General features: G+C 35.6%; 1 protein-coding gene across 1 annotated transcript; it reads left to right on the top strand.

The window, feature by feature from the left end:
• The first annotated feature begins 10120 nt into the window (after positions 1-10120).
• LOC123537097 (40S ribosomal protein S13) lies at positions 10121-19017 on the top strand. Its single transcript, XM_045320658.2, has 6 exons — positions 10121-10222; positions 10906-10954; positions 15919-15997; positions 16329-16498; positions 17222-17322; positions 18920-19017. Exons 1-6 carry the CDS (start codon positions 10200-10202, stop codon positions 18951-18953), a joined length of 456 nt encoding a protein of 151 aa, XP_045176593.1. The 5' UTR covers positions 10121-10199; the 3' UTR covers positions 18954-19017.
• Positions 19018-22409: the final 3392 nt, after the last annotated feature.

The following is a 22409-nucleotide window of genomic DNA, read 5'->3' as shown; positions in this document are numbered from 1 at the left end:
GTCTAACTTCCCAATCGGAAAAATGAGATATACATTTACACTGAATTTCGTGTAAAATTGTTGTTTACTAAAGTATTAACTATATTAAACAAAACTGAGCAAAAAAAAAAAACCCTCGAAAGATGCAAGGAAGTTATTTTCATTTTTCACTTGTATTTCGTCTAGATTCAAGAAATGGGTCGTATTTACTGTTGACAATTAGATAGCTCCTTCAGAAGTCGTGAAACCAGACGTGCAACACAAAAGAACGATCAATTTGTACGTGGACAATAATGCTAGGCGATAGATTGTATCAATCTTACCTTTGGCGCGAAAAATTACTAAGGTGAAGTAGTTTTCATCAAAGCACATTAGATTTATAAATAAAATTTTGACTTCAATTGAATATAATTTTAAAGAAGTAAATTTTTTGGCGACTTTGACAGTTTGACCTCTGTTTATGACATATTTTGAGATGTTGGGAAGGACAAACTGTCTTTTAGGAGTTAATTGAACCGGATAAACATTGTTTGCACACCTTGGAGAAAAGGACACGAGACCATCAGGACGACACTAAGTATGTTGAGTCCGTGTCAGGATTTAAAACAAAATTAAGATGATTATAAATGTGTCAATTAAGAATAGAAAGAAGACAGGTTGAATAAAACTGTAATCTTATCAACAACTCTCAACAGAACAGATACGTGGAAAACAGTTTGTAATTTAATTAGAACTATTTTAGCATTAAATGATATACTAGTGCAAAGTCTGTGGTGAATAAAAAAATGGTGAAAAAAGGATACCGTGTGGTGGCAGCACCAACAGAAGTAAGTATTTTTACAAATATTCTCTTTAAAACATTTTGACACTGTAAATTGCATTTAATGTTTTCTGTCACGACTTAAGTCTTAAATTTTTTGGTAAATTACTATGTCGTTCTTTCGCGCTGCAGACTGATAAAGACGACAGTATGTTGTGAAGACACGAAGATACGATACGATGGCGCGAAAACACGATTTAAAAGACGGGACACTTTCGCAACATGTTTTCGTGTTTCCGCATTGTAATGCAACAAATTATACACATGTACAGCCATTATATTTCAACTTTAACACAATTTACAGAGCATTTATATACAATTGAACGATGAAAAAAATATAACATATCACTTGTTACTTAATATATAGGACAACTCAATTGATCGAAATACCATACTTTTTGATCATTTTTAGAATAGTATTAACATCGTTAAATATAACCTGTCACATCAAGTAGTTGAAAAGTCCATTTTAATAAACCTTACCGAAACGAAATGAAACAACACTTTATATTTTCACATTTCGCACAGTAATATCGCCATTTCGTCCTCAGGTCGTATTGCAATAAGATGATGACACTGACACTGTATCCCTTGCCTATGTACAAGGCGAAGGTGGCGAGCCTTGCCCCGTGCCCTGCTTTGGTAATGTCAGTTCTTAATGTTCGTCAGTTTTTTTTTATTATTATACTTTGCCTTTAAATCAAGTCTTATTTGTTTTAAGTTGTTCTTTCACTTCTTCTTTTCATTACAATAAAATAATTCTTTCTTCACCTTTATTACAGATATATAATATATTACAAACTGATATTTAATATCTGTCTATTTTTTCAGGGACTTGCTAATATGCCTATGCATGCTGTCGGCACCCTTGCAACCACGGATTCTGAAATTCTAGGCATTGGTTACCTTGGTGTAGAGGTAACATATACACTAACTGAGAAACAGACAGACACACAGACAGAGACAAAGTCATTAAAAGGAAATGTCCAGTATGTCCCAACACAAGCGTATCAACAAATATGTACAGAATATTCACAACTCAGCGATTCCTCCTCACTCTGTTCTTCTACAGGTTGGGAGACATCACCGAAGTTGTCCCCAATGTGCAATGGTCCAGATAGAGATAATTCAAAGGGAACTGCTCAAGGAAGAAACATGCCATTTCTTTCACCAATAATGGCAAAAAATCCAATGACAAGATGCAAACTAGGGAGCGCTAGTTCAGATTCTATGAGTTTTGATTGTGAGAGCTTTGATACAGCTTGGTCTGAAATATCGGAACAGGACAGCTGTCTCAGTGTATTTAACAGCGAATATAGTGCAGAAGTGGAAGATGTAGGAAATGCAATTGATACTGACACTACCGAGGAATTCGACGAATCTTTAGAAACACCTTTTACTGATATGGACACTGAAAATCTTGGTTTCACACCAGGAGAAGTACAGGTTGCAGATTTCAGTACTGGATCAGATGTGGTGAATAAAGAAAACAAAAATAGAATAATAAAGGTGCGAACAATGAATGATTTAAACAACGAAAAGTATTATGTGAGGGGACAGAATGCCGAATCGTTGAGTAGTGTTCTTGGAAACGTCTTCGAAAATGACCTAGAAGGAAAAGAAAACTATTATGAGTATAAGGAAAGCAATACCGATAGGCTGTGTCAAAACGACTATGAAAATGAAATTGAAAAGGAAAATATTGTTAATTCAAACAAAAGAGGATATAGAAATGGGACAAGTTCCATCAATCGAATATTAGATATACAGAAATACGTTATACAGAAAGAAAATATTTATAATGAAAATTACAATAATATGAAATGGCATGTTAAATGTTTCGAATGCAAAACAACAAATAGAAATTCTCAGCTTGATTTGTCCGCAGCATCTCCAGAAAATGTACCTCGTTACCCATTGGATGATTTTTACAAAAAGAGACAAAATGTTACATCAAAGAAAAACAGAAAAATAGCGAGTCTTATATTATGTGGTTGTGCCCAAGGAAATGCAAAAAGCCCAAAGAAACACAATAGAAGAACTAAGTGCGCAAAGAAAACTGATGGTCGCTTTTTGACTCTAGGGTTCAGCTGGAAAAAATAAATGCCACTGTTTAATTGTTTCATATCATATATACAAAATGTATGTAGAGTAACGCAATAAATTAATGTAATTTCAATATGTTTGTTATATATACGGTCACGCACTGGCATACATATAAAAAAAAACGTTTAAAAAATGTCGAGGGAATGAAATATTCTTTAGGAATATTGTAAAATTACATTCAATCTTTTGAAATGCCAACCACACATAAAGGAATTTCAAGTGCTACAGAAAATAGTTTAATTGCGTGTGTAACGTACGTAGTGTAGTGGCCTGGCCGGTGTACCTGAAGCTTTCTTTAAAACGCAACACTATTATAACAGTTCTAACACTTTTATTTCCTCCAAAGAGCAATGCACAGTTTCTTACAAATGTTCTGTGGAATTTCAAAGATATAATCAATGTTCTGTTAGCCTTTTAAAACAGTTCTATTTACAACTCTATTTACAACATTTCTTAGTTACAAATGTATTTCAACCTATAGCTTTTAACAATGCTTATTGAGTTTCAGCTCATGAGAGCGGGACCTTGTGCCTAGCCCGTCACTTGGGCTGCTCCTTACCTTGATCACAGTGTATATTGAGTTTATATAGGATTATACAGGAAACACACAGCAGACCCTGTTCATCCAAGCTACTGAAGATTTGACAATCTCGTAATGTACAGTTTTTCTTCTATAATTTTTAAAATCTTAAACTTCTGAAAGAAATACCCGAAATAAAATACAAAACCTAGCCATTACATTACACGTGAACATTGTGGATGAATTACCAATAATAGTGTAGTCTATTCATTGTCATAAGACAAAAAAATCTATAAAAATCCACCCTACTAGTCCTTTCACGGCTTTGATTAAACTTATGATCATTATGTACTCGACCATTCCAGACTATCCATCCCGAAACAATTATTGACATTTGACCTACTGACCACGATATTTAAAAAATACACACAAGGCAAGATGCTGTTTCTGTAGATCTAAGAACAGTCCTAATTAAACGAAATGGCACAATACATATAAACATTATCTTCTGCTAATCTGAGGCGTGTGACACCTATTGGTTAACTGGGCATAGAACCCAGAACTCAGATTCTGAGCACGGATGAAATAGGCTTTGATCGATCTATTAACCTAGAAGCTATTTATGAAAGTCTTGATTGCGGACTATGCTTCCAAATATGAATTCCTTAAGTCTTGGTTGTGTTCGATGCTTCCAGATTATAATTAAAGATTTTCTTATCATGTTGTGGCCGTAAAAGTTGGTCCGTACGTTGACTGGTTGTTACTTTTTCTTGTACTCTGGGGTCATCAAGTCCAGTCAATATTTTTGCTTAAAAGTTAATTCCGCAACAGTCGGTCTTAGGGTGCAAGGCGTAGCGTGTGGTTACTTTTCATTACCTTTCACTAACAAACTCAGTCAAACCGAGTCTGCTGTTATTTTGCTTGGTTGTGTTCTGTATTTTCAACAGATTTTCTTAAAGATTTACTTATAAAGATGACTATATGCTAATCGGTATAAATCATTTGACGCATTCAAAATGGTGTCTATTATTCTAGACACTGGCATACGAAAATCAACCTAAAACTCTACACTTTGAAATTGTGCGTCTTTCAACTAAAATATCAACTGAAAACATGAGAACATGAACATAAGAACATGAAAAAAAATGAGAACATAAAAAGCAAGAGAAAATATTGACATGACAACAAGAGATAATCGGACAAACGCTTGACAAATATAGGCCGCGATATCTTATAAAGTCATCAACAAACATTTCTTTCTGCCATGTGATCTGTTCTTATCTACAGGTCTAATATATATATGGAAATATATAATACCACGTTCAGATGACCAAACGTTTCCAAAATAAATATACAAGACGACGTCAACCTTATTAGTAATTACTGTCCAAAGGCTGGAACTCGTTTACTAGTATCGATGAAACATGTGCGTCAAATTGTTTAGAGTTCTAGTTTTTGTTTTACTTCAGAGTTTAAATCTTTCGCAATGTGTTGACGTGATGAATGAAGAACAGATTACGGAACTTGTCGAAAGGATACTCGCAGAGAAATCGTTTGAACTGTCCAACAAAGTTCGTAATCTAGAAGAAATCGTTAAAAACCAACAATCGCGGATTAATTATCTAGAAAAGCAGGAAAGACGAAGTGAAAGAATTATAATAGGCATGAAGCAAATATTGACAGACATAAGAACGGAACTCGAATCAAACAGGCTGGACACTGCTGAAGAAAATGTAAACGACGCTGTCAAATATGACTCGGACACATATGCTGACAATTATGGAAAGGCGGAATATGACAATGGCAGAAACACTTCAATAACTTCAGATAAAATAACTTCTAAATCTAGATTAAGTAAACGCGAAAACGACAGAGTTATTGTTAAATCAAGACAAAGGCGTGCTCCCGAAATTGTCGCATTCACTGCGTACTTAAGTCATAGAATTGATCATATATGAATCGGTCATCATGTTGTTTTTGACAAAATACTCACGAACGATGGAGCAGGGTACAACATCAACACAGGAATATTTACTGTCCCTGTGACTGGACTGTACCTGTTTACCTACAGTGTAAATGACCACTATGACCGAAGTATGTTACAACTTGTGGTAGATGGAAGTAATACGGTTGATATCATAGTCGACCCAGATTCCAGCACAGAGGTGTGTAAACAATTAATCGCGACAAGAGTCATGCTTTGTTTTGTTGCAGGCTGCGTGACTGATATGCCATTTTGTGATAAAGGCTTTTTAACAAGATTGTCTGTATATCCATTTTGTGAAAACTGGCCCTCTCATCCACTGGTGCAAGCAGTTGAATTTCTGACAAGCTATACACTGTGTATTTTAGTAAAATTCTTCATGTGAGGAAGCCATCCAAATGGCTTACAAAAGGTCGATGGTTCTACCCCGATGCCCGCCCGTGATGAAATAATGCCCGGAGGGGCATCTGGGGTCTCCACCACCATGTAAAGCTGGGAAGTCGCCATATGGCATACGACTGTCGGTGTGACACTAATACCAATAACAAAAAACAAGGGTTCACGTATTTGTTATTTATGTAAAATTGTATAAAATTCTTGCCATTGGGGTTTTATGAAAATATCTTTTAGTCTTCTGAACAACCATGTGAATCATGCACTACGCTTTCTCACATTTTTGCATTTGTTATATGTAGGAGGCAATGAGTGGAAATACGGTGATCATTAATGTCAGTCAAGGACAGTCGGTGTGGATCCAGGAGTTTTATATACATGATGGGTCAATGTATTCAGGAGAAAACTACCGATATTGTACATTTTCTGGAGTTTTATTGTACTAAATTAGTCTAATTTCAAATCCGGTACAGTGTCGCAAAATAAATGAAACAACCGCTTTGCATTGTTTTCGTTGTTACTTTGTATAAATTGATCAGTGAAAAAAGCACACAATGTCCTAAAAGGGTCTTCTCGTTTCCACTGCGCGTGTTTAATATTGTCTTGTTCAACAACACCATTTCTTATACCCACGGTGTCGAAGATCCAGGAGGCGCATATGTGTTTGAACAGTACGGTCTTACATCTGTCTTGTCATTCCGTCTGTCACTTTTTCTTGTGTACTCGATTCCTCCTACATTCCAGCACAGAGATGTGTTTATAAAACAAGGGAGGTTTGATTCTGCAGTTTTTTGTTCCAGGCTACATGGTTTTAAATTGCATTTTTTTTTTTGTGAACACTGAGAAGCTTTCTTGTGCTGCATTTTAGAAGACGGTCGCGAAACATCTGGCAGTCCTATTTTCTGATGATCAAGAAAATTCTTTATACTTTGGTAGTGGGTCAATAAGTAGGCATTTATGTGAAATTGTATCAAAATCTTGTCACACAGCCATATATCGCACACTCATTGCACTTAAATTCAATACAATATATATTGTTTCTCACATTTGTACATGTATTATGTTTGTAGGAGGCAATGAGTGGAAATACAGCTATCATTCATGTGAATCAGGGATAGTCAGTGTGGATCCAGGAGTATTATATACATGATGGGTCCATTTTCTCTGGAGAGCCCGGAAGATATTGCTCATTTTCTGGAGTTTTACTGTACTGATTCATTTCCAGAACAGCGTCGAAAACGAAATAAAACAGCTGATTTGCACTATTGTTGTTGTTAGTTTTACGAATGATCGGATACATTTTATTTGAAAAAGTACGAAAATTCCAACACTGCATCCGCTGGTATCTACTAGTATGTTTGTTTTTACATTTCGTTTATTAAATAAATAAACAGAACAAAAATAAAAACATAAATAGACAAGACCTATCACTAATGGTGACGAATACCCTCAGACAGCAGCTTATTAGTCTCCTACTCGTTGAAAACCAGTTTCGATGATTATAGAAATGCGCTTTTCCTTCCGTCATTCCGTCTTTACGTCCGTCTGTCCGTCCGCAATTTCGTGTCCGGTCCATAACTTTGCCATTCAGAAAGGGATTTTAATATCACTTGGCACAAACTATTCCCCATGATGAGACGACGTGTCATGCGCAAAACCCGGACCTCTGACTCAAAGGTCAAGGTCACAATCGGAGGTCAAAGATCAATAGGGCTTTTTTCCTGTCCGGTCCATAACTCTGCCATCGATAAAGGGCTTTTAATATCACTTGACACAAATGTACATCATAATACGACGATGTGTCATGCACAATTTTCAGGCACCTAGCTCAAAGGTCAAGGTCACATTTGGTAATCAAATGTTAACATGGCATGAACGTTATTGAAAGCTTTATACGGAGATAAATAGTTCAAGTCCTGTTCAAGTCCACTTTTCCAACGATTTTTGTAAAAGGTTCCCAGTTCCCCGTAAGATACTGAAATCGGCTTAAACAAAAAAAATTCGGCAAAGAAGGATCGTGCACTTGTGCTATGCAGACATAAGTAATAATTAATAATTCTAAAGTCTTGACTATCATAAGTTTGGTCGAACTTTTACCGGTTTTTTTTTTTATAAAAATCGTTGGAAAAGTGGACTTGAGCAGGACTTGAACTATTTTTCTCCGTATAAAGCGTTCAACAACTTTTTTTTACGGCGCCAGGTACAGACTCAGGATAAATAACGTGGTCACAAAATGCACGCATGCAATGTTTCCAAAGTAAAAGAAAAACTCGCTTACTTGGCAAAATATTCGCCCTAGGGTGATGATTTGTCAACAAAATTTGCCATATTTACCCGATAGACACAATTTTCTCACTTAAACCATCGAAAGACACCATTTACGTCCATATATGGCCCAAAAAGTGCACCTCTGCGCAATTGTTTTGGGTTTAACACCGTTTTTTTCAACAGTATTTTAGTTATGTACGTAACGGCAGGCAGGTAATTAGCCTAACCTAACGGGTGTTCATGGATTCTGTACCAATGCAAACCTGTTCTCTGCAAGTAACTGCCAACTTCCCCACATAAATCAGAAGTGGAGGACGAATAATGTCAGACACAGCGTCTTTCATTCTTTCTTTCTTTCGGGGAACATATACGCCCCGCCCGGGGATCGAATTCCCGCCCCAGATCCTTAGATCTGCGCTCTCTCTATTGAACTAAGCGGACGGGCTCTGGTAAATTAAAAATCCCAATATAGTTTAGTGTTATAGAAGATATACACTGGTGATTTAAAGGAGAGAATTTCGAATAGTTACTCAGTCTTATATCAGAACAAAATGTAGAATTTCATCCCTTGGTGTAAGAAGAGAAACGTTTAACATGACAATCTGAATACTAATTCTTCATATTTGTAAGAAATGGAGTGTTTTCTGACGCTCTGTTTTGTACTGGAATAACCCGGCGCAAATACAATACAATACAATACAATACAAATTTTATTTACTGTCGGTATGGCATAACAAATCAACATTAGCTATGAATAGCTATTGACCGGCTTATTTAACAAATACATAACAATTGATACACAATTTTAGTATGAGTAAAAGCATTTGCACACATATTATTAAAACAACATAATGTAATAGCACATTTACATATAAAAAAGAAAAACCGAGGTACTGGTGCTAATCTTGACTGTAGCCTAAAAATGCATTAAGATAAACATGGGATAAAAAACTGAAGATGAAAAACAGCACAAGTGTGTCTAATTTAAGAAAGTACTTAAACACCTATCAACTTGAATTAGATTCAAGGTGACCTGAAAAGCACCAGCATCTCGATAGTTGCAGCAAACATAACGTTATATAGCATGCATACAGCCATAAAGCATAACACAAGTAATGCAGGTACAACAAGCAAAGAAGCAAGGAAAATCCTGTAATAAAATACAATTAGAAATACTATGCATAGATAAAAGCAAGCACAACAAAATAAAAATCAGCAAAAGCAAGATGAAAATAAGCATATAAAAGAGGTTAACTCAAAACAGCACATGAAGAGCATCTGCAACTCTGTCCGCTCTATGTATTGACCAGACTCCGGAACTGGTTCAGGTTTGTTTCCTCACGGAAGTGCTGAGGGAGTGAGTTCTGGGCGCTGCCGAGCGGAAAGAGTTCAGGCCATACCTTGTGGCTCTAACTTGCGGAACCTCTGCAGTGTTGGTGTACCTAAAAGAATATGAATTATTTTTTACTGTAATCAGGTCATGAAGATAAACTGGAGCATGTTTGTTAATAATTTCAAATGTTTCTAAGGCAATAGTTCTTAATCTTCTAATTTTTAAAGTTGGTAGGTGGGATTTGGTTAAGAGAGATGGATAGCTTGATGTTTAATCATTGTAAATAAACCGTAAAGCTCTTTCTTGAATTTTCTCCATTTTATTTGTATTTACTTCACCACAAAAATGCCAGGTTAAGGGGCAGAAGTTGAAATTTGACATTATGAAAGAGTAATAAATATTAAGTTTTCCTAACTTACAAAGACTTTTCCCCATACGATTTAGCACATTTAACTGTCTAGAAGACTTTTTCCAAATATCTTAAACATGAGTTTTAAAATTTAATCTAAAATCTATTGTAACTCCTAAAAGTTTGACTTCCTCTTCACAAGTAATTGAAGTATCTTTTAAATCTATGGAAAGGTTACTTTTGTTTGATTTTGGTCCTAAAGCTATTACATAAGCTTATGTGTGTTTTTGCTAATTTTTCATTAAATATTAAGTTATTAAATAAAACCTACTAGAGTATAAAACGGATCCTGTCCGGTATAATACCGTCTACAAATGGCGTTTAGACAAAATTCCGCAACGTTTCGGACAACTTCCACATACGGGTTCTTTTCATCAAACTTCCAACATGGGTCGCATGCACAATCCCGGGTAGAAATTTTCTTCAATTTCCATGAACAAATTAATGGAAAATTAGCAAAAACACGCATCAGTATTATACAACATCAAATTACATTCTTTCTGAGTTAAATCAAATGTTTTTATGAACAGATTATTGAGAAACGTTCACTAAACTGGCACGTGGGAGCGGGTGGGGTGTTGATTCTGTCTAGAAATTATTGTTTCCGAAAGTATAACTCGTTTTCACAAACTAAAATCTATCTCTTTTGACATCACTTTGTATAAACTTATACTGGTTATTTGGTTATTTTGCCTGTCATTTTGGATGTCGACAGTAAATTTGTTTTTGCAGTGAAACATTTGAAAGGCAGTGGCTTGGGCCTCTCTAGGCCAGGTCTAGGAAAGTTGAATATTTACAGATTATCTGTAAATTTACAGACAATCTATAAATTTACAAGTTTTTCAATCTGTAAATTTACAGATCAAGTGTTTGAAAAATACCAAAATAGTGGAAGCAATTTCCGATGAAATTTTCATCGCTGCCGGGGCTTAGCATGCTATATATTTAAATGCCAATTATGTCGTATTGGCCATGAATTAAAAAAAAACTTACAGGTATCAAAAGAGGATTCAATTCCTCATTGATTTATGTAAAAATGGTCGAATATATTTTCTGTGATATTTGTAACCAGAATTCACTTCTATGTTTTCAGAAAGGGTATATCCCAGTCAGCACTCCCATACAGACGTTCAGTTCCAACAGTAAGTATAACATGTAAAATTGAAGCTATAGTTTATGGATGTTTAGCAGGTCCAGTTTCCAAGCCTGAGTGAATGAATGATGCTTGTCAAAACTGTTTGAGGGGCTGATTTTGTTCTGTTATAACTTATATAGTGGTAAAGGAAATTGTAAGCATCATGTTTAAAAATGAATGGATGTTTAACCTACTTTCTACACACCCTATTAACGACTGTATTCCCCCTCTTCCTCATGTGAGTGATCAAAACAATAAACAAACAAGCAAAAGGTATGAATCGTCTTCACATTCATTATTTGGCTTTACACTGTATGTGATTCAGGTTAAACGATAAGTCTAACATAAATATGTGTATATGGTGATATAACAGATGAAACTGATAGGTAATGTTTAAAAAATGTTGACTGATCACACTGATTGCATGAAAATTCACTTGGCCAAGTCACGAAACTGATGAATATCACGCCAAATTGATTTGTAATCCAGTTATCCATGATGTTTTCTGTAATAAGTATGCATACTCCATAAATATATGTAAATAAAATGTTTCGTTTCTGTTGCGTTTTTGAATGAAATTATTTTTTACCTAGTCGGTGAAAAACATTTACTGTATGCCTTGCCAATTTTGATATTTGATCTGAATGCGTAATTGCGAGTGATACTGTATTCCATCTTGCGAGTACAATAGGCGATTTATGTCCTTAAAAGGCGTAAATGAAATAAAAAATATGCATACAAAATTGTTTCTTTTGATCATTCATCATGTTTATAATGTCATTTAATGTCAAACCCCCATGCGATGCTTGTACTTATTATTTGAGGGTGGGGTGGAGTGTCTGCGACTTGCTATCCTACTTAATTAAATAATTAATTGAATGCTTCAGCGTCGTTTACATGCAAGTATTCAGTGTTTGTTTTACACACATATACTATCATAAAATACGAATTAGAAACTGAATGTATACACAGGGTCCCTACTATGTCTTGCAAGAAATTAACCGTTGATTGCCTATGGAAATCACACGAAGAAATGTTACCTTACGATTTCAAAATATCGATGAGATAAGACAGGAGAGGACTATAGGTTGACCCCGTCTGTCTGTCCAGTGATTTTTTTCAGTTTTGGGGGAAGGGGGTCGGTGCCCTTTGGAGGGGGAAAAATACGACGTAAAACTAAGAAAAGGGGAATTTTTATTTGTGTGTAAATAAACTATAGTTTCAAGTTTATTGATAAATTCAGGGCCCATAAGAACATTGTGACATGACATATCATGCATATAACACAATGTAGCATATCAATACCAAATATCTGAATAAATTTTTCAAATGTAGAGGATAAGACATCCATTAGACTACCAAAATTTATAGCAGACATCTGGTCCTTTCCTAAACAAGTCGGTTAGTGGCCGTTTTTTTTTATTTCTGTCAAATTCTGACATTTGCAGTCACTGTTACATTTGACCTGTCACAATAAAAAACAAACTGTAAAAAAATGTATGCGTTGGACTAGTCCTTTCCCAAAGCATAAAATCAAATCCTGACTGACTAGAAGATGGAAAACTCAACACTACCCGGCCAAACAAATAGAATGCAAATCATTTACAGACTATCATTCAACAGCGTTGTTGTGCAGAATAATAAAGCGCTTCGATGATACTGATTTATCAAGGGAAGTTACTCCAAACGGTGTCGATGTAAACAAAACGCGAGATACCGCGGTGAACTGTTCTCTATATGAAAATAAATAAAATAAACTAGTGAATTATGATTTAATTAATTGGCATTTTATTTTTTATTTTCGGAGGGGAATTTTAGGCATCGGAAAGGGGAAAAAAATACTATTTCGAGGGGGGAATGTGGCCGAATTTCGCCGAATATTTTGGTGAAAAAAAACGCTGCTGTCCGTCTGCAACAAAATGATCCTCTGATTTTAAAAATAAGTATTTCAACCGCAAGTATCCTGCGAATGGACGTATAAATAGAAAAGGATAACGAAAACATCGGAAAAGTCGATTAAGTCCTTATTAGTAATTCAGAGTTTACTTCATGGTAAATCAGTCAACAAGATTCAAAAGTAGTACAAAATAGTTGAATGGCCTAATGGTTTAACTACCCGATTCCCCCTTCCTCAATAATAAAATAAACATGTTATCGTTAGACGTTACAAATACTGCCGCTGTGTTTACTACCTGTCAAGATTAACTGCTATTCCTCATGTTAGAAATAATTTACATTTGATAGTGATAACGCACACACGCCGGGAATCTGTCCTTGCGGATTTGGTTGTTTTCATTGCTAGGCCTTGCTCAATTCACTTCCGTTGTTTTAAAAATGGCATGAGTTGTACCTCATCTTTGTTTCAGTATGATCGGCAAATTCCGATATTTATATTGAAAGCTGTATGTTATTTGGTAAGCATAAATGTAATTAGAAATGATTATCAGATCACAGCGGGTAGTCGTGGGTAGGCATTAGAGATATTGCCATATTTATTGCCGATAGAAAGTTAACAGGCTTTTCCTTTGATTTTATCCGGTGACCTAGTTTTTTATCCCACTTGACTCGGATTTAAAGTCACCTATAGATTATCAAGATTAATATTAAGTTTCATTACGATATGGTCATAGATGTGGCCTGTAGAGTGTTAACTTGCTTTTCCTTTGATTTGACTTGATGACCATGTTTTTGACCTATCTGACCCAACAAAATGATCCTCTGATTTTAAACTCTACCTAAATTCTAGATTTTTGAACTCTACCTAAATACCACGAAAACACATTTTGAAAAAAAGTTTCATTAATAAATGGTCATAAATGTGGCCTCTAGTGTGTTAACTAGGTTTTCCTTTGATTTGACCTGGTGACCTAGTTTTTGAACCCAGATGACCCAATGTCGAACTGGTCCAAGATTTTATTTAGGGTAATATTCAGACCAAGTTACATTAAAATTGGACCAAATTGTGATCTCTAAACTGTTAACAACCTTTTCCTTTGATTTGACCTGGTGACCTAGTTTTTTGAGCCCAGATGACCAAATATCGAACTCGTCCAAGATGCTATTAAGGGTAACATTCTGACCAAATTTCATTAAGATTGGGCCAAAAGTGTGACCGCTCAGTGTTAACAGTCAAATTGTTGACGATGGGCACAGGGTGATCACAAAAGCTCATCTTGAGCACAGCCACTTCTTGCTCAGGTGAGGTAATAAACCCTCATTTTTACCTCTAATGGCATAAGTTCTAAGTTCATGTGTTTATTGCAAATACAAAGGCAAACTAAAATAGGGCTGTCTACTGTGCGACGCTGTCAAGAAAGCGATCCACAAAGGATTAGTGGATCCAATCTGGCGCCGTTTCACTTCAAATCACCCCATTTACTGTTCATATTTTCACACCTTATTAAATGCAGTTGCGATTATATACTGGTTTCAATGGTTTGAAATTCTAGAAAATATAGTCTTGTATGCGACACATCGTCGCATTACGGTCTCATGATGGGGAACATTTGTGCCAAGTTATTTCAAAATCCCTTAATGCATAAAGAAGTTATGGCACTGACACGAAAAACAGACCATGTTTTACCTTTAGGTGTCACTTTAAAAAGAAAAAGGAAAATAATCAGATGGACATTAACTACATATGGCAGATGTTTGTATGTAAACTTTGAGAGAGGTAGGTGCAATAGCATTGAAGTAATTGCATGACCAAACATAATGAGGACACATATGCAAACAGACTGAACAGACAGACCGCATGGTGACTGCTTTATACCACCCTCCTTCAAACATTGTTTGAGGGTTCTAAATATAAAGAAATACCACAGGAGCATAGGAAACGTCGAAATTTTATATAGAAGTCACTCACAAACAGGCATACAGTCTTTTTACCAAACTCGCAAGCACTTGTACAGTAATTAAGCAAGAGTGCATACAGTTAGGAAATAACACCGAATCTTCTTTCATTTACGGTTATAAACCAATTTGAGAATTTATCAATGATTTTATTTCATTATACCAAACTAGTATTGTTTCTTTATCCATGAAACAATGGAATTTACATGTAGGTCATTCTTCAAGCAAGAAAATAAGTACTTCTGACGTCGACAATGTACAATTTCTGGACAAAATCAGTGATCAATCGAGTTTTTTTGCTATAATTCTACATGCCATCAGATTAACACATTATATACAGAAACAAATCATGTTTAGCTTCCAATAAAATGTAAAAATATATACCTTCAAAGCAAATCAGTCACTTTAAAATGCTGTTTTTCAACTTTTAGCTGTCAGTTTATTGTTTTGATCACTCGCAAGAGGAAGAGGGGCAGTACAGTCGTTTATAGGGTGTGTTCTATATTTCGATAAAAAAGCAAAGGGTAGTAATAATTATTGTATTTACAGTTTATCAGGTCATTAAGTGATCTTGTTTAAGCTGTGCTGGCAGTCATTTGTATTTCAGTATTGGCTAAATAAATTATCTTCTTGAAGAATGTACTTGCCAGGTATAATTGACAGGTAAAATAAAACAAACAAGCAAGGGTTACCCCGGTAGCTTTTTGTAAAACGTAGTAGGCGTATATTATGCACATACAGTAAGCTGTGAATTAAATAAACTAAGTCAGATTAATAAACAAAAATTATACTTGTTTGTAACAGGCATATTTTTCGATTTAAACAATTAGAAATTTTATCTCAAACCTGTTTGCCACATGTGCTCTAGTGTCTTCCACCTTGGCTCCCTTGGAGTTCTATTTACTTGTGCAGATGAACTTTGTACTGAAGACTACAGAACTAGCGAACAAAGTCGGATATGTTCACCATCTGTTTTTAACAAAATTAGAAATATTTTCCAAAAACTTTGAACAAAGTTAAAAATGTTTACCAACAGCTTTTAAAAAACTGTATAATATGATTCTGTATCAACCAAACACATACATCGGATCTGCTTCAGTATACTTACTTCTATTTCAGTGGTTGAAACTGACGTCAGAAGATGTTCAGGAACAGATATTTAAACTGGCAAAGAAGGGCTTGACACCTTCACAGATTGGTAAGTTAGAAGTGAGAAACTTGCATGGCAGGTGCACACAAGAGATATGTTGGTAAAAGTAACCCTGTAAATATGATTTGATTTGAAAAATACTTTGATAAAGGTAGAATCTTGGTGAATTTAGACAGCTTTGGTAAAGTCACAAACGCAAAATAGCATTTGCAGTGGAATTATTTTACTGCACAATAAGCAGCATTTTAGTTAGAGGTTGTACCTCATAAATACGTCTGTACCATGTTATGTAGCTTTAATTATTATTTTACATATTAATTTTTACCATAAAATCTGTACTTTTCTAAATAACTGATTGTCATTTAATGTAAATTTTCAGGTGTGATTTTGAGAGATTCACATGGTGTGGCACAGGTGAGATTTGTCACTGGAAACAAAATTTTGAGGATCCTGAAGGGCAAGGGGTTGGCTTCAGACATCCCTGAGGATCTTTACTACCTGATCAAGAAAGCTGTCAACATCAGGAAACATCTTGAAAGGAACAGGAAGGTACTGCTATAGATAAGACTAATGTAATTGGGACCTCCGCGGCCTAGTGGTTAAGGTCATTGACTTCAAATCACTTGCCCCACACTGATGTGGGTTCGAGCTTCACTTTTGGTGTTGAATTCTTCATGTGAGGAAGCCATCCAGCTGAAGGTCGTTGCTTCTACCCATGTGTCTGCCTGTGATGAAAAAATGCACGGAGAGGCACCTGGAATCTTCTGCCACCATCAGTGCTGGAAAGTCACCATATGACCATTAATTTTCCGTGCGATGTTAAGCCCAGCAAAAAAGCAAAAAAAATGTTATTTATGTTGTAATGTATTTGTCAAGTTCAGCCCCTATTCCAATGGCAAATAGTATTTTTTTGCCATTTCAAGGTAAAATTCTCAAAGTTTACTTTTTTATTGTACTTTTTTTTCAGGTGACCTTAAACATTCGAAACACAAGGCAGTATGCTAATGTAATGCATTTATTCTTTTCTTAAATGTAAAATAATAAAATAACAAATCCCAGTTTGGATATTTATTACGCAATATTTCCCAGTGGTAAAGGAACTGGCCCTGTTCCGAAATTAGTGAGTAAAATTGTTAATAAACAGAATTCAGTGTGCACCCATATAAGTATCATTAACAAAGCTCCCTCCACTTCTCTAGAAAAGGAGTACTGACCTTTCAATGACCAGCAATTTAATAAAAAAAAATCATGTTAAGAAATTATTTATTACAGGACAAGGATGCCAAGTTCAGACTTATTCTTGTAGAGAGCAGAATTCACAGATTGGCCAGATACTACAAGACAAAGAGAGTCCTGCCACCAACCTGGAAATAGTAAGAACTCCGTTTAATAAAAAAATAAAGGAAATAGTCGGTCTACTCAATGAGAGATCGCGTTGAACAGCACAGCCAATCCAGATTTGTTACAAGTCACGATGATGCATTGTTAGTCCCCAACCGGTGGAACACGGACTATAGGAATGCTGTCTGTCCACAAATCTGGATCCTACAATTACTCAAAAAAAAATTCAAGCTAGGTTCATAAAACTTCATTTGTGAATAGAGGGCAATATGTAGATTATGCACATATGTGACTTATGTTTTTTAATTCAAAGGTCAAGGTCACTATTGAAGGTCAAGTAAAAAAAAATTCTGTACCGTAACTTGCATGCATTGATGAATTATCTTAGTGCTACACACAAATGTTCCCCATGATGAAACAATGTGTCGATACATGATCTGTGCTTGTCAGTTCAAGGTCAAGGCTACTGGTAGGGTACTTCTGTATTGCTACTGCAATACTTGGGTCACATGTTTTTTGTGTTGAGTAACAAAAAGCATTATTATGATGAAGTTTGCCCCTTCTACCTTATATTTATCTGGCGTGATTTTCTGTTATCATGGTTCGCACAGGCCATGAAAAGTCCTTGAATTTGATGCCTACTCCTTGAAAACTACTTGAATTTTGTAACAGTCAGAAACTACTTGAAAACTACTTGAATTTAGGAAAAAACCTACAAAGATGGCAAATAGTCCTTAAATTCGTCGGCTGCGAAGTGAAAACGGACAAACATTATAAACAGACCAAAATAAACTAAAAAACGACGGGGAAAAAATCAATTGTTACCGCCATTAGGGCCTGCCACGGAGTCGGCGATAGTAAGGTGCGGTACGGTACTGTACTTTACGGGTTTTATGCTCTTTCAAGTAATTTTCACACTGTATAATTTATCCGCGATGCGTTTACATAAATCTTGTGTTACATTGTTTAATTTTGTCCTAAATTGGATTTAAATTGGTTATTTCATGTCTCAGTAACAGTGACATTGTACCCATTTTAGTCCTTGAAAATGGAGGAAAACTACTTGAAAACTACTTGAATTTTTTTTGGGAAGGTCTGTATGAACTATGGTTATGGCATAGCTGTTTCAAAATGCAGGGAAGCTGGCTGAAAACACTTAAAATTGAAATAAACTTGAACAAGTTTTGATTACAATCAATTGGGTCCATCAAGTTTTTGTTGGAGCATTATATTTATGTCTCCTACCACACAGTGGTGTGGGAGACGTATTGATTTACTCCTGTCCGTGTGTGTGTGTCTGTCGCAAACCTTGTCCGCACTCTTAAGTCGAACATTTCTCATCCGATCTTCACTAATCTTGAACAAAATGTGTTTGACCACAAGACTTCGGCCAACTTCGATAACTAGCCAAATCTGCCCAGGCACTTTTGAAATATGGCCCTTGAATTACTAATTGGATCCAATCGTCTAGCCTGAAAAATGATTGGTAGGTAAAGTAATTATGTTAACAAAAATAAAATCTTGTAAGTATGAGAACTAATTTTGCTTTTCCAGACTACAACTATCGGTCTTGAATCTGGTTAAATTATGTAGATTGTTATTATATGAATTATGTTTGTCTATTTTCAGCCAATCAGCAACAGCTGCAGCTTTGGTACAGTAAAGACATACCATGAAGTTGTTGTGTATTGTACAGTCTCTCTAAATAAAGAAAAAAAATCTGAAAACTTCTGTCTTTCTGTTCAAGATGTAACTTTCAAAACAGTGTTTTGGTTTCAAGCAGATTTAGTTTTTAAGGGGTTCAGTACAATGTGTACATTCAGTATTTGATTGGCATAGCTATCTTTTTAGCTCACCTGTCACATAGTGACAAGGTGAGCCTTTGTGATCGCCCGTTGTCCGTTCACAATTTCTTGTGAACATGATAGAGACCACAGTTTGCAATCAGTTTTAATCAAACTTGCACACAACTTGTATTGGCATAATATCTTGGTTCCTTTCGAAAACTGGGCAGATCCCATCATAGGTTCCAGAGTTATGGCCACTTAAAGGGCCAAAATTTACTATTTTTGGCTTGTGAACAGGATAGAGACCACATTTTGCAATCAGTTGTAATCAAACTCGCAGACAACTTGTATAGGCATAATACCTTGGTTCCTTTCGAAAACTGGCCAGATCCCGTCATGGGTTCTAGAGTTATGGCTGCTTAAAGGGCCAAAATTTGCTATTTTGGCTTGTGAACACGATAGAGACCACATTTTGCAGTCAACTTTAATCAAACTTGCACTTAACTTGTATTGGCATAATATCTCGGTTCCTTTCAAAAACTGGCCAGATCCCATCATGGGTTCCAGAGTTGTGGCCCCTTAAAAGGCCAAAATTGTGAACATGATAGAGACCACATTTTGCAATCGACTTGAATCAAACTTGCACACTACTTATATTGGCATAATATTACGGTTCGTTTCGAAAACTGGCCAGATCCTGTCCAATCTTACAGAAAATTGGTCATGATATTTGTCTCTATGTAATCACTAGGTAAAACATGTTTACACTGTTATGGTATGTTACACAGGTGAGCGACCTAGGGCCATCTTGGCCCTCGTTTGAGAAATACGTTCTTAAAACGGAAATGTGAAAAGGCAGGTTGTATATTAGTTGAAATGTTCTATAAAATGAGGAGTAAAATCCCCCATGAACGAAATACAAAAAGTTTGTTCAATGTGATTTATTAGAATATGTGGATGGTTTGCTGTGTCAATATTTTTATTTGAACATCTGAAAACTACTGGTTAGAGTTATACCAGACTTGGTCTATAGCAGCCTTGCATTACCTCTAAGTTCGATAAAATGGTTCCATTTTTAGGGACTGTTTGAGCTAAAAATGGGAAAAAATTTACTCCCCAACTTGATGGATGTTCTTGGCCTGTAGTATATGGACCTTGCTGAGGTTTGTACAAATAGCCCAACTTGGCCTTTCTTAAGGGCTGCCAAAGCTGAAAATTAAAAATTCTATAAACGGGATTAATCATTGCAAAATTTGGCAATTGTGGACTATAAAGTTTATTGAAAATATTCTGCTTGGCACGTTTTAGGGGCTGACAGTTCAAAATTTAAAAAAAAACCCATTGAAACTGCTTCTTTAAATGAATCGCTGGATGGATCTTCACTAAACTTTGTACATCCTTAGTTGATCTCTGACATTTGTTCAAATTCCGCTTCGCCAAGTTAGAGGGCTGCAGAAGCTATACATAGAAAAACCTCTAAGCAACTCCGGAACCGCCTTGTGGATCTTTACAAAACTGTAGCATCCTTGTATTGGATCTATCAAGTTTGATCAACTGGTTCTGCTAGGAGATGAAAATGGAACAAGATGACCTTGATGTGGGAGGATTTGACGATTCTATTCTGGCGTTCATTTCGCAGGAACTCGGAAAAAAGCTTCTATTTACATGATATTTCCTTTCCATTTGTAAACAAAGTTTTATTATAAATTGCACACATTTTGTTGCATTTCACATTAAAATCGGCTTCTCACCAAACATCATCAGCAACGTTCTCCCTGACTCTACGCAGATCTCGTCAAAAAGCGGCCCGTTTCCTTTTGCTGTTCATACAGAATATAGGACGAATGTAAAAAATAATAGCCTCATGAACAATATTTCTGTTTACATGTTAACTTTGTATACTTGTTAATTTTGAGCTCAATCATGAAATTTAACGAAGACAAATTCGCATTCTGAGGCTGTTCTTCACTTTAATAACATTGGAGCCTGGGCTTTGAAAATTATAATAGACGATACTTTTAGCAACACTTTGTGACATTCTTATTATAACATGCAAGACTAGAACATAAATTTTGTTTAGTGAAGCATTTGGATAATATCTATTTTATTCTTTAATATTTTATCTATTGATTTTCTCTCTTTTTTTTCAATCCGGATACGAGTACAGATGAAATTACTGCGATATCTAAACAACAGTCACGAATATCTAAACAGTTGTCATGAACTGAAGTTATATTTAATACATGTATCGATCACGAAATATTTGTCATTATTCAGTTTTCGTTACAAGCCCTTCCTTCGAAAGTAAGTTCATGTGACGCATTTTGCTACTTCATCACGATCCTTCGGTTTTTTTTTGAAATTTCATATTTCATACACTTTTGGAATTTAATAGACTTTGTCCCTTTACTTTTTAATACCAAATTGTTCAAGGGCCCTACATGGCCGAATGGTTAAGGCTGCTGACTTCGAATCACTTGCCTCTTAACGATGTAATTCGAACCTCACTCAGGGCGTTGAATTCTTTATGCGATGAAACCATCCAGCCCGTGTTGAAGTAATGCACGGAGGGGCACCTGGGTTCTTCATCCACCATCAAAGCTAGGAAGTCGTCATATAACCTAAATTGTGTCGGTACGACGTTAAACCCAACAAAAACAAAACAAAATTGGTCATAATCATGAAATAGGAGCCTAATCTGACTTTCTGAAGTATTTGCGTTTAACAATAGATATTCTCCCTGTATAACATATACTTCACTGTCTTTCACATAGAGAACACATTCAAAAAGATTTGTAATAACTGATGTTATAATATTTGTCCAGACAGTACCAGTGATTAAACTGTTATTCCTGGGTATATTAACATTTTAAATAAATGTTTTGCTTTCTTTTTCAAACTGAAAGTAAACTGTCAAAATTTCAAAACGATGAAGTTTCCAGGTTACCGAATTTCATCGCCCGCAATACTTTTAATGTTGTCCAAATATAACATACGGCCTGAATATATATAATTCTAAAAAAGCAGTTCAATGTCGGCTTTGAAACAGACAGTCAAATTATTTGTTGATAAAATTAATATTTGTTTTTCCGAACACTATGTACAGTCTCACTAAAAGAATCTCCGCGGCTTCTCTTCTGAGCGCTCTAAATTGCCGGTCTGCATTGTTTTAACAAGAATTGTTGAGAATTTTGATCAACATAGGCAGGAATTATTGAAATTCGAGTACTTTTCAAGGATATTCAACGACTCTCAAATACTTTTCAAGATGAAACCCATTTTCAAGCACTTTTCAAGACACCCCTTCATTTTCAAGCCTGTTTGACCCTATT

This window comes from Mercenaria mercenaria, chromosome 17 (genome assembly GCF_021730395.1).
Source record: "Mercenaria mercenaria strain notata chromosome 17, MADL_Memer_1, whole genome shotgun sequence".
In the NCBI taxonomy this organism is placed as follows: Eukaryota; Metazoa; Mollusca; class Bivalvia; order Venerida; family Veneridae; genus Mercenaria; species Mercenaria mercenaria.
Note: the sequence above shows the minus strand (reverse complement) of the source record. Positions and strands in the feature narration are given on the sequence as shown.